General features: G+C 47.5%; 1 protein-coding gene across 4 annotated transcripts in view; it reads left to right on the top strand.

The window, feature by feature from the left end:
* LOC119446282 (arginine-glutamic acid dipeptide repeats protein-like) overlaps positions 1–14,113 on the top strand; it is a 66,865-nt gene that overhangs the window by 10,813 nt on the left and 41,939 nt on the right. For all 4 annotated transcript variants that reach the window (XM_037710670.2, XM_037710669.2, XM_049664054.1 and 1 more), the window contains exons 2-9: positions 1,587–1,827; positions 2,291–2,489; positions 2,934–3,014; positions 3,215–3,359; positions 4,004–4,099; positions 6,113–6,309; positions 9,173–9,334; positions 11,401–11,716. In XM_037710670.2, the coding sequence (XP_037566598.1) occupies positions 1,754–1,827; positions 2,291–2,489; positions 2,934–3,014; positions 3,215–3,359; positions 4,004–4,099; positions 6,113–6,309; positions 9,173–9,334; positions 11,401–11,716 (1,270 nt within the window). In that variant the 5' untranslated portion in view covers positions 1,587–1,753. The remainder of the gene's footprint in view (positions 1–1,586; positions 1,828–2,290; positions 2,490–2,933; positions 3,015–3,214; positions 3,360–4,003; positions 4,100–6,112; positions 6,310–9,172; positions 9,335–11,400; positions 11,717–14,113) is intronic.

The following is a 14,113-nucleotide window of genomic DNA, read 5'->3' as shown; positions in this document are numbered from 1 at the left end:
GTCTCCATAGTGTTGCCTGCTATGTGTGAAACAGAGCATAGACGGTTTCGCAAGTGCGTGATAACAGTAGTGAGCGTGCGGCCCCAAGAAAATTTCAGCCACATGCCCCATCAGTCTGCTACACCGGAACAAAAAGCGCGTTTTTAAGTTGTTTCAACGTACGAAAGGTCTCTTCTTACGTTGTCAGATAGAAATAAAGGCGCGTATTACCTCAAGACTAACATTTATAATTTCTCATATTACTTGCGCAAACTTGTTATAAAATTGTGGTTATGTTCAGTGCAAAAGTCGTGAAAATCTACGGGCTTTTGTTTTATCGCACTCGTCCTAATCGCTATTTCCTTTTTTTTTTCCTGCTAAATTTAGCAGGCTACACCAGTGAGGAGAAAGGGAAGCCATCCAGGGTTTATGTTTGTCAACAGTGAAAGGGTCTTTCACATTGCCGTCCTTCGTGTGTGTTCATCGGCTTTGAAGCAGAGTTGCATGTACACCCAGGGAGCACTAGGCAGTCTTGCAGAGGTGAAGGGGCACTGAACAGTAGGTGTGTGTGTGTGTCAGTGGCCGGAGAAAAAGTTGAGGCAGTTCAGCCGTTATGGGATTACTAAGGTGAAGTCCACCCTTTTCTGCACTGGCTGTATTTGTGTCACAGAGTGGCTGAATGTAGTGTCAGCTGGTCTTGCTTCTGAATCGGGCGACATTCTTGTTACGATGAGCTTGTTTCCATGAGTTTGCTCGTAAAACTGACCGTGAGTGTCATTTCATGAGAGTACTTAAATTAGTACTGTCTGTAGTGGTGCCATTGATGAAAAGAGTTATCTTTCATGCAATGACATGCATTGTTCTTCTGTCTTGAGACCCTTGCCATTGCAAGAATAAGAAACCAACCGTACCTGCATGTGTCTTGAATTATCCTGCAGTTCACCAACTCTTTGCTGTTCGCCGTGCTTTATCTATGTGGCACAGTGATTGGAACCTGTTCTACTGCTCTGTTTGACCACCTGTTATCTGTTCTATACATTACATGACCAGCCCATGTTTACTTCCTCTTAGTTGCAACCAGAATATAAGCTAGCTGTGTTTGGTAACTTGCCAAGGTTGAAGACTGGGCATGTTGGTATAGCATACTTGTTTCTCTTCTGTGTGTCCCATCGAAATGTTGCGCAATCCAACCTCTAGTGTGTTTGGCCATCCACACGCTTGTCCTCCTAACTCTTAAGTTACACCTATCATAGCTGGGTGTCATAGTATGGAGTCGCCTGATGTAGGAAAGGGTAATTGGATGTCATTGTGAAAGGCTTTCAACCTGCAGTACACCTCATTTGGTTGCTGCGTGTACTGATAATGATGACAGTGATTGTCCGAGCTAGCCATGTGACCTGAAAGACTTCCATTTCCTTAATTAACTCCTGCATAATCAGCCTAGTTGCATCTGCAACCAAATGTGCACACATTTTTAGTGCTCCTGATGTATTTGTTAACCAGAGCCCTGTGCGCACGCAGTTAAGATGTTTGAGTGCTTTCTTCTGTGGCGTGCACTACACCTGTACCTGCAACAATGAATACGACTTCATCTTGTTGTTTATCAGGGAGGGGGGTGGCCAGAAGAAGCAGCAGCGGTGGGTGATCCCCGCAGTGGGAAGGAGGCAGAGTGGCGGGGGAAGGCCCCGAGCGGCCGTCCGGGGGCGAGATCCGGGTGGGGCCCGGGCACCAGGCACGGCTGCCCGAACTGCGGCCCGCCCACGAGCCCCCCGGCATGCCCCGCGAGGAGCTGCGCTGGACGCCTGGGGTTCCCGATTGCGACCTCATGATGTACCTCAGGGCCGCCAGGTCAGTGCTTTCTTTCACGGTGAATAGGCAGGTTTAACCACGTTCAGAGTGCATGAGCAATGACCCTGCTAAGCACCGTAATGACAGTAGTCGTCGCCACTCTCCTGCTTCCCCTCGGAATGCCAAGGGGAATGCCATTGTGAATTTTTCCAGTAAACTTTAGGGTGAAGTTGAGGGATATGTCTTTTCAGCCACACTCCAATTGTACAATCTTATTCCCACCTCCATGCCTTTTGATCTTGAGGGCTAAGCAGGTTTATCATAGTACAAACACAACATACTTCTCATCATAGTTGCCCTTCATTCACGCTAGGAGTACTGCCATCGTGCTTTGTGGCAACGGTGGCACAGTGAAGCTTGTCATGAGGTTTGTCTGCCACAGTACACTTGGAATCAAGAGTGCCGCGCAACACCTCGTCTGCCCTTTCCTACATGCTTACCCTCGAAATGGTGCTTGTTGCAGGAGCATGGCGGCATTTGCGGGCATGTGTGATGGGGGCTCGGCGGAGGACGGGTGTTTGGCGGCCTCACGGGATGACACGACCATCAATGCACTGGACCTGCTGCACGACAGCCAGTATGACACGGGCCGCGCCCTGCAGGCTCTGGTCAAGAACCCCGTTCCCCGAGGCCTCGATAAAAAGTGGACCGACGAGGACCAGGTGGGTTTTCTGACGCAAGTGTTTTTCTAAATTCATTTGGGCGTTGAGACAACTGATTCTCCACCTAGCTGTCTGCTTGGACCTCGGTTAAATTTATGTTGCTTATCAGGTGAGGATGAGCATTGTAAGAGGTGTGTTTGAGCTTCTGCAAAAAATGCTTAGCAATTGCACTTTGCTCACTTAATCATTCTTCAGTGTACAAAGCTTGAAACCACTTGGCAGCATTGAGAAGCGGGAAGAAAAGGCACAGCATGAATGAGAAACTGTTTACCAACTGTTATGAGGAGGTCAGCAGGTGATGTACTGCCGGCTGCAAAGGTTTACGGGACAGGGGAGAGCTCAATTCCGTGCAACTACTATTAATTTGGCAGCCTGTAAGTTTATACTATATGACACATTCCTTACCTTTTGACATGGTGTCTCGTTTGTCATCCATCTGTGCAGAAACGCTTTGTCAAGGGCCTGAGGCAATATGGCAAAAACTTCTTCAAGATACGCAAGGAGCTCCTCTCACATAAGGAGACGGTCAGTATTACACCTTTTACTGAAAGTATCTTTTTTTTTTTTTTCGTAAGAGTAGTTCAAGCAATTTTCTTCATTATGTTATGGATGGGCGTAGTTTTGCAGTGGTGTTATGTTTGCCATTTTCTGCATATTTTCCCATGTATCACTTCTGTTTTATCATTAGTAAAGATTGATTGATTGATTCTGACTTGCGGTGGCAGGCTGACTTGGTGGAGTTCTACTACCTGTGGAAGAAGACCCCAGGCGCGGCGACTTCCCGGCCTCACCGGAGACACCGCAGGCAGAACGTGCTTCGGCGAAGCAGACCATCATCCCGACTGACCAAAGTGGCGCAGAATGAATTCGGTAAGTCTGTAACAGCTGCGACTCACTTAGCAAAAGCATTTCTGGGAAGAAAAAAAAAATTGTGCAGATTCCATGGACTGTGGGAATCAACGTTTATGCGAAGCATAGCATTGATTTCCACAGTGATAGTGACAGCTTGTTGCTGTCGTAAGAAAGAAACGAAAGCTAGTGATTATGTATGAATACTTATGATACACCAGTTTGCATTGCTTCAAGCTTGGTAATGCATATCTTGAAACTGGTGCCACCATGGGGAGACCTACTAAGTCAAAATTCCTCGTGCAATGACTGGCCTTGATTCTGTCACTGTAACATGTGCCTTAAAATTAATGGATTTATATGTTAAGTAGTGAAATTTTGTTGGCTCAAAAGGTCATTCATTAGCAATTGTACCTCAAAGTCTGATGTCCGCAGTTGCTCTAGATCTTGGCATGCGGAAGTCATCATTTCATCTTGAATCGTCTGTTTTTAACGGAGATTTTAACAGATGGAAGTCACTGTATGAGCAGCACATTGGGTGTTTAAAGTCAGCAGGAAACTTGGCTTCCCAGACGAGTGCTTCCTTGACAAGCGTAAATCATCTCAAGTTTGCTTTCCTGTATTGTATCTGCTGCTTACTTGTCGTTTTTTCTGGTCCGTTGCAGCGGATGCGAGTTCAGCAAGCGAAGAAGAGGAGTCTGCTGATGATTCTGATTCCCGGGAAGTGCCGGCCTACATGTGCCACAGCTGCCTTGCTACCAGTGAGTGCTCTCCTGCGTTTTCCGACACGTCAACACCTCTTGTGTTCTCGACCCTGGACTTTTGCTGCATCCAGGGGGCTTGTAGAAAACACTTCTGCTTTGTCCATTTGCAAGGGTGTGCTTGACATGTTGCCCCCTGTGGCTGATATATTCCATCAACTTTTTGCCAAGAGCCGAGCTGAACAAGACAGGTCTTTCAGTGTGCAGTGGATTCACTTATGGAAAACTTCACTGCTAAAAAATGCGACAAGGGGAGACACCTTTGTACACAATACATTATTTTACTGACAACTGATTGCTTTCTTTGAAGGTGAACCTTGCTGATGCATTGCTGATCGAAAGCACTCGCATGAGGCCTTTGTCCAATACAAAGATATATACAGTAGAACCCCGCTGTTACGTTTTTCACGGGACCGTAAAAAAAAAAAAAAACGTAAGAGCCGGGAAACGCAAGAGCCAGGAAACAGGAAAAATTGAGAAATGGGAGTAGTGTTGAACTGCACACAATATTATTTTAATTCTTACGTGCGACAAAAAGTAGTTTCGCCCGACAGCCGAAGTATCGATTGCGATGAGCTATACAAAGTAAGAATAGTAGTTTTATCGTCTGTATAAACTTGTAAACATTCGGTTATTAACTAATTAACAAACATGGTGTCATCGCCCACAGGCAAACATGAACACATCACACTCGATGAGCACGGACACGCGCAGTTAAGCGCCGCTGCAGAAGCGAGCGAAGTGGCCGTGCTGTTGTCTATCGCTTCAACCCAAACTGAGCGCCAAGAACACGCAGCACGCACAAAGCCACGAGCCGCCGACGCACCTACACTGCGTAGAATCTGCCCCCACGCAGATCGCTTTCAAGATACGGCCCGCGGGACCGCGCGCGCGCCGCCGTGCAGTATGATGCCAGAGCACAACGCTGCCCGCTACCCCCCCCCCCCCCCCCCCCCCTCGCTGGTGCCTCGAGCGCAACGGAAGGAGGCACGCTTCCTCCCTGCTTTTCTTTCGCGCGCGAGACGCGGTCGTCGGCTCCCCTCGCACGCTTTCACTCGCACATTCAGCATACGGCTGCGCGGCTTCCCTCGCACGCTTTCACTCGCACATACAGCATACGGCGCCGCGCGCCGTATGCTGTATGTGCGAGTGAAAGCGTGCGAGGGGAGCCGACGACTGCGTCTCGCGCACGAAAGAAAGCATACGGCGCGCGGCGACGGCGTTATCGCCCTTGGACTTTATACGGAACATCTATGAGCCAAAACCAATTTTAGGGCCGCAACGCGTCATAGACACCATCTTTAGATAGCAAAAGCGTATCTCAAAGGCCATACTTTTGCTGGCGGAAACCGAAAATACGTAATAAATGTCGCCCCCAGCACTTTGGGTGGCCAAGCAACCAAGCCAAGCGACATGAAAAGTCAAAATGGCCGCTTGGGCCGGCGCGGTGTGGCAGTTCGCAACGTATGATGCGGGAACGGTCCCACAGTTGCGACGTAATAGCGGGGTTACCAATGCATTGGGTTCTATGGGAGCTGTGCCGGGACCGGCCGAAAACGACGTAACAGCCGGGAAAACGCAGCACCCGGGAACGTAACAGCGGGGTTCTACTGTATATATAAAAAAAAACCACAGACCTAACAAAATCGTTTCTAGAGTGGTCAATGGTATGGGTGATAAAAAGGCCTCCGGTGAATTAATTTTGTTGTCATTCGGCACTGTGTTGTGTACGTAGGCGCACCTCCTTTTATCCTCTATTCAGGCATGCTGAATTGTAGAGCAGGAAAATAAAAACAGTGACACAGATACTAAAATGCAAAGTGCTTTACTGACAGCCTATTCTCCCAGATTCTTGTAGGGCCACTAAAGAGATAGCCTAAGTCGATATGCACTGGTAGAGTGTTTCTCCAAAACCTTATTTGCGTTTTGAGGCCTTCACATCAGTCCACAGATTTCGTAGTGTCTCTGTGTATTTGTTGACCAGTCTCATTCAGGCGTGGTATGGTAATGCAGGTTCGAAGGAGTGGTTCCAGACGGGGAAGGAGGGTTCGGTGCTCTGCTGGGACTGCTGCCAGCAGAAGAAGGGCACCGAGGCAGTGAGGCCTCTCTCGGCCAGTGATGGGGACGGTGCCTCACCGTTCCTCTTCAAGCCTGTCGATGGGGATGCACTCAACGGCAAGCACGTGATGCGTACCCGCCGAAACAAAGAGGTATGCACCGTTTATGACACACGGGCTGGAACTGCAGTCAAACTTCAGATTGTTCGTCAACCGACAGTTCGAACGTCATCTAAATGTCTAAATAGTTGGGAGTCCGAAATATCGGATTCACCAGAAAATAAGTGACTTCATTCCACATGTGGCCAAAAAGGGTGCCATATTCTCGGACGATCACTTCTGAAGATACTTTCTCTTTCGCAGGATTTCTGTCTAGCATTGGGCGCGTTCGACGAGCAACGGCATGCCTGGCACTGTGCCAAGAATGCCGTCACTCGTAGACACTGATGCATCTGGCACTAGTTCTCTGCCATATTTACTCTCATAATGCTCGCACCCTGCCACATTTGCCGTCAAAAGTTAGTATTTTTTCTTGAGTAATGATCGCACCCTCAAACATTTTTTTAGTGATGGTTGTCTGCTTGTTCCGGCCAGTGATAATGATAGTGCATAGCAGCCAATCACCATGCGTGCAGCCACAATCTAATGGGGGTGGGCGAATGGTAAACATTCGGTTCAAATCGAATTCGAAGCGAAGACAGTCAAACCTCTATATAACGAACCTTGATTGAACGAAATTCGCGATGTAACGTAACAAATTATTTTTATTTGCCCATCTTAGTTCTATCGAATTAACGAAACCTCGATATAACGAAGTTTTTCGCTGCAAGTACAAGTTCATTATATCAAGGTTGGACTGTGGTTGTAATTTGGTCAAATAATTTTGACTTGAATAGCTTTAATAGTAGTGTAGTAGACTTCTGCTAATTCGACTGCAGTGAATTCGATTTTCCGGTTAATTCTATTCTGACCGAATATTCCGACTGGTGCCGATGCATTTCTATGGGCCTAAACTTTTGACACGGCGGCACGCGCCTGCCTGACCCCTATGGTGACCCCAATAGCGACTCCTTTAGTAGCAGCACCCGTCTTGGAGGAGCTTAGGGGACAGTTAATGCGTTGAACACAAGTCATTTTGTCATTTTGGCCAGAATTTCTGTCATGCCTACTTGGCAAGAATTGTTATGACATGAGATGCGGACACGTGTTGAGCTAGTGGAGCTAGAGCAGCCCGAGAAATGCTTTGTTGTTTTCCTATTGTTTTCCTATTTCCCAATGTTTAACGGAGTATGCGACCTTTGAAAACCAAAAAATCGTGAACTAGATTTTTAGACAGCTGTATTTTTCGGCTGTATATGTCATAAACAACTTTTTCATCATGCAATTACAGTCGACGTCCAATTTCCCGGACGCCCGAAATTCCGGACGTGCCTGATTTCCCGGACTCATCTGTGGCACCGTCAAGTTCCCCATAGAGTCAATGTATTAAAAAGTCCGAAATTCCGGACGCTTATAGCCTTCGCCATCCGATTTCCCGGACTTTTTACTGTTAACCGCCGACCGAAAGTCACCACCGACGCCGCCATTTTGGCTGTTTTCATATCCTCGAACCCACCATGCACCGAGCCGCGGCTGCCGTAACCTCGAAACCGCACGTGTCAATCCGTTGCCAGCCGTAGCTTAGCCAAGCCAAACCTCTGTGTTCGCGTGTTGTTTTGTCAGCTCTGCCAGCTCTGCGGTCGTGTCTGCGGTTGATCGTTTGCTGCTGCGCGCTATCTTCAGTGATCACGTTTCCCGACCTTCAGCATCCACCGAGTTCCTAGCTGTTTCGTGCTGCGCTTTTCGTCGAGCGGATTCGCCGTTTACAGCGATGGCACCGACTGCTCCTTCGTCTTCGTCCGCGCCTTCGAACGAACTGCCAACCGCGAACTGCCCTCCGTGGACGAACTGCCCTCCGTGGACGAACTGCCATCCGCGGACGTTGCCTTCGACGATATGCGCGCTGCCGGCGTGTCGATTCCAGCCGGGATAACCTTTGAGGGCTTCGCCGACGCTGACAAAGACCTCGAGCTATGTGCGGAGTTGACCGATGACGAAATCATTCGTCAAGTTACGGAGGATTCCAACGACTCCGACACCGAGAACGAAGAGCCAGCTCCTACACAGCCAACGAGCTCGGAGTTGACGCGAGCACTGATGACACTGTCATCGGTGTACAGCGGCAACGTGACGTTGACTGAAATTGAGGCAGACATGATCGCGGGCAAGCGGACCGTGCAAAAGAAAATAAGCGACTTCTTTGCGCCCAAGTGCTGACCTATGAGGTAGCGCCGGCCACGTCGTATTTTTTTTTTTTTTTAACGGCTCTTTTCAGAGCCACCTAAACGATGCATTGGCTGAATAGCAATGAGAATCTTGTACTCCGGCCGTGACCCTCTCCGTCAGCGAAAAATACCTACCAAAAAGGTGCGTTTTCACGTGCATTCGTTTTTCCGGACTGCCCGATTTTCCGGACGTTTTCGCGGTCCCTTGAGGGTCCGGGAAATCGGACGTCGACTGTACCTCAAATCAAATATACAATGAGCCGTGGCAGCGGTGAGCAAGCGCTGGAACAACCCAAACATACAGCGAGCGCTGCTCCCGCACTGTCTAACCAACTGGCGCCATATTGGTGTGAATTCCTGTCTCTTTTTTTTTTTTGCCACCCTCGGTAGCAGCGACAGTGGCGAGGTCAAAGCACGATTTGCTTGTGGTTTGCTCACGCCGGTATTCTGACAGCGAGTGTCCGTGGTCATCAAATGAGATGTATTCATGTTTGCTTGTGCGCGCATGACACCATGCTTGTTAATTTAGTAAGCAAATGCTTACTTGTTTGTATAGCCAATAAAACTGCTGTCCTTACTTCGTGTAGTTGTCTAATAATTTGCTATCGCAATCGATGCTTCGCCTTTCAAGCGAAACTGCGATTTTTTTTTTGCGCTTATCCATTGCATTTCTTTTTTTTTTTTTTTCCTAGAACCAGAACCATACGAAAGGCCGAAGTAAACACGGCGGCAACAATGGGGGTGACGGAGCAAGCCCAGAGATCATGGATGGAGCGCTCACTGCCAACAACCGCACCACGCTCGGAGGGCGCAAGTCACCCGCTGCCAGCACGGCTGAGAAAGACAAGAAAAAGGTATGTTTTCAGGCACCCTGGGGCTGTTCTACCACGACGGAATAAAATGTAAGCAGTAGAACACATGGCTGTCTGTGTGTGCCCAGCCGTTTAACTGTAGCGTTGATAAATTCTTTTACAGTGTTCGCTACTTTGCATGCCACTCATCCTTGGCTCACCTTGTCAGCATTTCGAGTACTGCAAGCCTATGCTTTCCTGCAATATCTCTGTCCACTTATATCCAATGAGGAGTGTTGTAAGAAAACAGAATTTTGCACCGGTACATCACTGTGATGTCACGGTATGCAAAGTATTGTTTTCGTATTTGCGCTGATGTGTCTCAGTAAATGTTTCTGAAATTTGCTAGGTTTAGTCTTGGGCTCCCTTAGAATGCATTGCAGACTACCTTTACCGATAACTAATTAACTAGGCCTGAGCAGACATCATCACAATCCACGACATCACGACAAGCTGGTGCTGGAACATCAAAGCAGCGTTTCCAGCCGCCTTTCGTTTTTGCATCTTTATTACCAAGCATTTTCTCACGGTAAAAGTGACCTTTTTGGTAATGCAGGTGGGTGGTTTGCTAGTACAGCTCGAGTAATTTTTTCTTATTAGTGCCCCACTAAAGGGGTTCCAACAATGACACGCCCTGGCACTCGATGCACTGCAGTTATTGTCTGCCTACTTCACAACCGCGGTTTCTTCATGCTCAGGGGAAATGAATGGAGAAGACATGTTTATTCAGAAAAAATTCATAATGTTTGCAATTAACCGTTCAGTCAGGCCAGCTAGCTACATGTGCCATTGCAGAGGTATTCCTCAAAGATGTGGGGCCATAAAGCAAAGTGGCCACAGTGGATGCCAGAGCAAGACAGATGTTCATCTGTAGGCGGGAAAGCGGGAGCAAGCGTGCAGGATTACTTACTCTTACGAACAACTAGAACAGTGAACTTCCGTTAAAACGGCCCTGATAGAACCAACAAAATTGATTTAGTTATCCAGGGGGTTGAATTAAACAAGATTCTGAGAAAACTTCTTCAAAACACACCACTGATTCTTTTGGTAGTACTTTCACGATTACAATACGCCCCAAATCAAATGTGTGCTCAGTTTCTACGAGCCCAAAGTAGAAAACTAAGGTAGAGATTAGATCGAAGCTCCTCAACAAAGTAGAAATCCGACACATGATTTTCTAGCAAGAAAAATAAGCAAGGGTGTAATAATACAGTGGTGGCTTCGCCGCAGTACAGCGGTGTTATGTGACAAAGAATAAGAACTCTGTGAGCACGGTTTTCATCCCAATCTTTTTGGAAAACAAAGGCGCGCATTAGAATCAGATGAAAACCGTAATCAGACATTGTTACTGTGATTGCTTGAAAATCTTTCTAGGCCAGGCTGAAAATAGGTGTTTTCGACGAGAGATTTTGACATGTGTTCACCGCTGTCCCCTAAACTCTGCCGAGACAGACGCTGCCAGTAAAGGGGTCAACTTAGGAGTCAGGTGTGTGGATGCCAACTGGTTGAGTTCGAATTATCTGCAAGGCCAATTTTAGGAGTGAAATAATGAAAGTTTGGGCCCATAGAAATGCATGGGTGCCGACCGGACCTTTGGTCGGTATCAAATTAATCGGAGTCGAAATAACAGAAGTCTGCTGTACAATCAATACAACACATAACAGTGCCAGCTCGCGGAACTAAAAAGGATGGTTCCTCAGTGAGACACACGAAAGAACCAAGGATGTTTGACTTGTCGTGTGAGGATACTGATCAAACATTCTCTCATACTGGACTTTGAGGCTTTGATTATTCATGGGCTGAGGCAGATGCCACTGGCAAGCAAGTGCAAACACTTTGACATACAAATAATGTGAGTAGGGCCTGAGACGGCCAGACTGGGTTTCTTGCTACCTCTGCTTGAAGTCACTTTTTTTGTCCTCTGAAGGTTATGGAAAAAAACAAAAGTATGGGTTAAACCTTGAAACACTTTGGTTATTATGTGAGTTTGTTCAGTACCTGTTCTGATATCTGTTGCTTTAGTCGCTCACACAGTCTACTCACTGTACCATTCACTGCTGCATGTGCAGAAGACAAATCCTGACACTCCGACGAAAGGCAAAAAGCGAGGCCGTGACGATGCTGCCCCTGCATCCAATGCACTCCCCACGACGCCAACGACGCCAAGCGCCTCTCCAGTGGAGGACTCTGCAGAAGCGGCAGCAGCTGTTGCTGTCGCGACTGCACCATCTCCGGTAAATGAGGAAGACGACAGAACGGCAGCAAGCTCGGCTGCCAAGAAGAAGAAGAGTGAGGCAGCCGAGAGCCCCGTTGACTCGCCGGGGGGAGCCGAGGGCCTTTCGAGCCGGAGCAGCAGTGTCGGTGGCGGTGCTGCCTCCAACGAAGGTGAGGGGCATTATTAGGCCTGTAGTCAAGTGCAGTTAAGCATAATAGAGCTGACATTTGGGGTGCGTTAGTGTCTTGGGTAAACAGCAAAACACAGACACAAGCAAGAGCTAAGGAAAAGACTGAGACAGGCTCATCACTTCCTTAGCTCTTGTCTGTGTCTGTGTTGTCATCATTTCCTTAGCTCTTGTCTGTGCCTGTGTTGTACTGTTTGCCCAAGTTGAAGCAGTTTGAGCAGCCCTGTCAAACTGACTGCAGTTTGCAACCTGGATTTCCTGCGCTGGCCATGTTCCGATTTCCTGTTGCCCTGGATACAATCCCTGGGGAGTGTCATCTGATATGCAGCAGAAGTAGCAGGGTCCATTTACATTTGATAAAAAGTGCAGGCCGTTGCCTCGCTCGTTTGGTGTCTCTTAAATAAAAGAAGAAAATTGTGCAGAAACCATCGACAATGATCGCCAATGCAAGCGAATGGCCGAACGATTCAAGAAACCTATTCGCTTTATTAAGGAATGGCGTGCTTGGCAACATATTTGTAGTACAGCGAGGTTCTTTAGGTAGCATTTGTTCTTTTATTGAGTAATTCCATAGAGAACAGAACCGTTAATCAGCACATCTGTAGCGGTAATATAGGTAGACAGCATGTGCAAAGGGCTGTAAGAGATAGTTAGCTTTAGGCAACTCGGTCTTGCGAGTGCACACGTCCTTTGTGTTGTCACCTTTGTGTCGGCAGTGAGAATCCAACCACCAATCACGAAAATGGCTAAAAGCCAAAGAAAGCTACAGTCAAACCTCATTACAGAGGGAACAAGGATTTAACGAAATATTGGTATAAAGAAGGAAATCATAAATTTGACTGGTCATGCTTTAATTCAATGTAGTACTTTTATGCTATAACGACATCGAAAATGCGGGAATTGATACGGTATCAGTTACAGTGCAGCAAATTTTTGTTAGCACATGCCTCAAAATATATACAGTAGAACCTCATTCATACGTCTCGCAAAAAAACGCGAGAAAAAACGTAGTTACTGAGAAAGCGTACGATCCAAAGTCACAAAAAATATGGCAGGCTTAGTTGTCATCTATGTAGTGTGAAGCATTGTGTGAATTGTTGCAGCACGAGACGCCGACATGCGTCGAGCCGCTGGGGTTTGAGCAGCCCAAGACATTTGTCGTTTTTGCGACTTCGCCAAGATTCTGCTTGCGCACCTCTTATTGGGCCTGGGTTAGCAGATTCTTCGAACGGGGCATTTTTGCAGGAAGTTTTCATGTGCCCACTTGGCGGAAATCATTGTGGCACGATTCTGAGCGACCCGAGACGCACATTGTTTTTTTCCTATTGTGTAGTGTGTTAAGACGGTGGCGGGAAACTGAAACAAAATTGAGCTGGTGGGCAGTGCCGAAATACGATGCCACCAGAGTGATTCATAAAGCTCACTTTACGCCTCCTGCAGCAGGGAACGGCGGTGCGTTTGGGTTATCACATACTAGAAGCATGCAGTGCGCTTCCAATGGCACTACACACACGCTGCAACACAGATAGGTAAAGATGCTTATCACAGTAAGGTTGGTGGCGCTAGGTGTGAATGTGGTGTGCGACGGCCCGCAATGAGGTTTGCTGGTACTGGAATAGAAAACTGAGCGCACACTGGCGTTTTCACACAAACTAATTGAATTATGGGCTTTTACGTGCTAAAACCATAATCTGATTATGAGGCACGCCCTATGGGGGGACTCCGGATTAATTTTGACCACCTGGGGTTCTTCAATGTGCACCTAAGTCTAAGTACAGTGGAACCTCGATTATACGTCCCCTGGTCATGCGACGACCTGCATATTACGATGAATTGGTTTAGTCCCGGCAAAACCCTCATAGAAATAATGTATTAATAACTTCTATTATATGACGCAATTTTACGCCAGACCCCCTTCGTACGATGCCTCTCTGGTACTGTCCAAGGAAAAAAAAAAAATGTTCGAAGCAGATGCGTTCTGGCACGTAAGCACACTACGGCAGGCTGATAATGGGTGCGCAATACCGTATTTACCCAAATGTAACGTGAGGGGCAACTTTCCAGTCACGCGACATGAATCGCATGACTGGAAAGTATCGCGGCATGAATGGAAAACGAAATGGTACCTTTATTCAAGGAATCGCAATTCGGAAATGTTCTCTTCACTCATTGTGGTCGTCTGAAGAGGAGACGGAGCTTTCCTTGGGCGGTCTTCTCGGGCGATCACTTTCGTAGATAAATTCACTTTCGCAAAATTTCGCGCTCGGCACTGAAAGCGTCCCCGACAAGTGTTTCGGCGCTGTCCTATGTTTGCTATCAGCGCCAAGAGAGCTGTCGGCAGTATACTTCGAGGGGTTTCACGATGCGAGTCTCGCGAAAG

This window comes from Dermacentor silvarum, chromosome 3, assembly GCF_013339745.2.
Source record: "Dermacentor silvarum isolate Dsil-2018 chromosome 3, BIME_Dsil_1.4, whole genome shotgun sequence".
Lineage (NCBI taxonomy): Eukaryota > Metazoa > Arthropoda > Arachnida > Ixodida > Ixodidae > Dermacentor > Dermacentor silvarum.
Note: the sequence above shows the minus strand (reverse complement) of the source record. Positions and strands in the feature narration are given on the sequence as shown.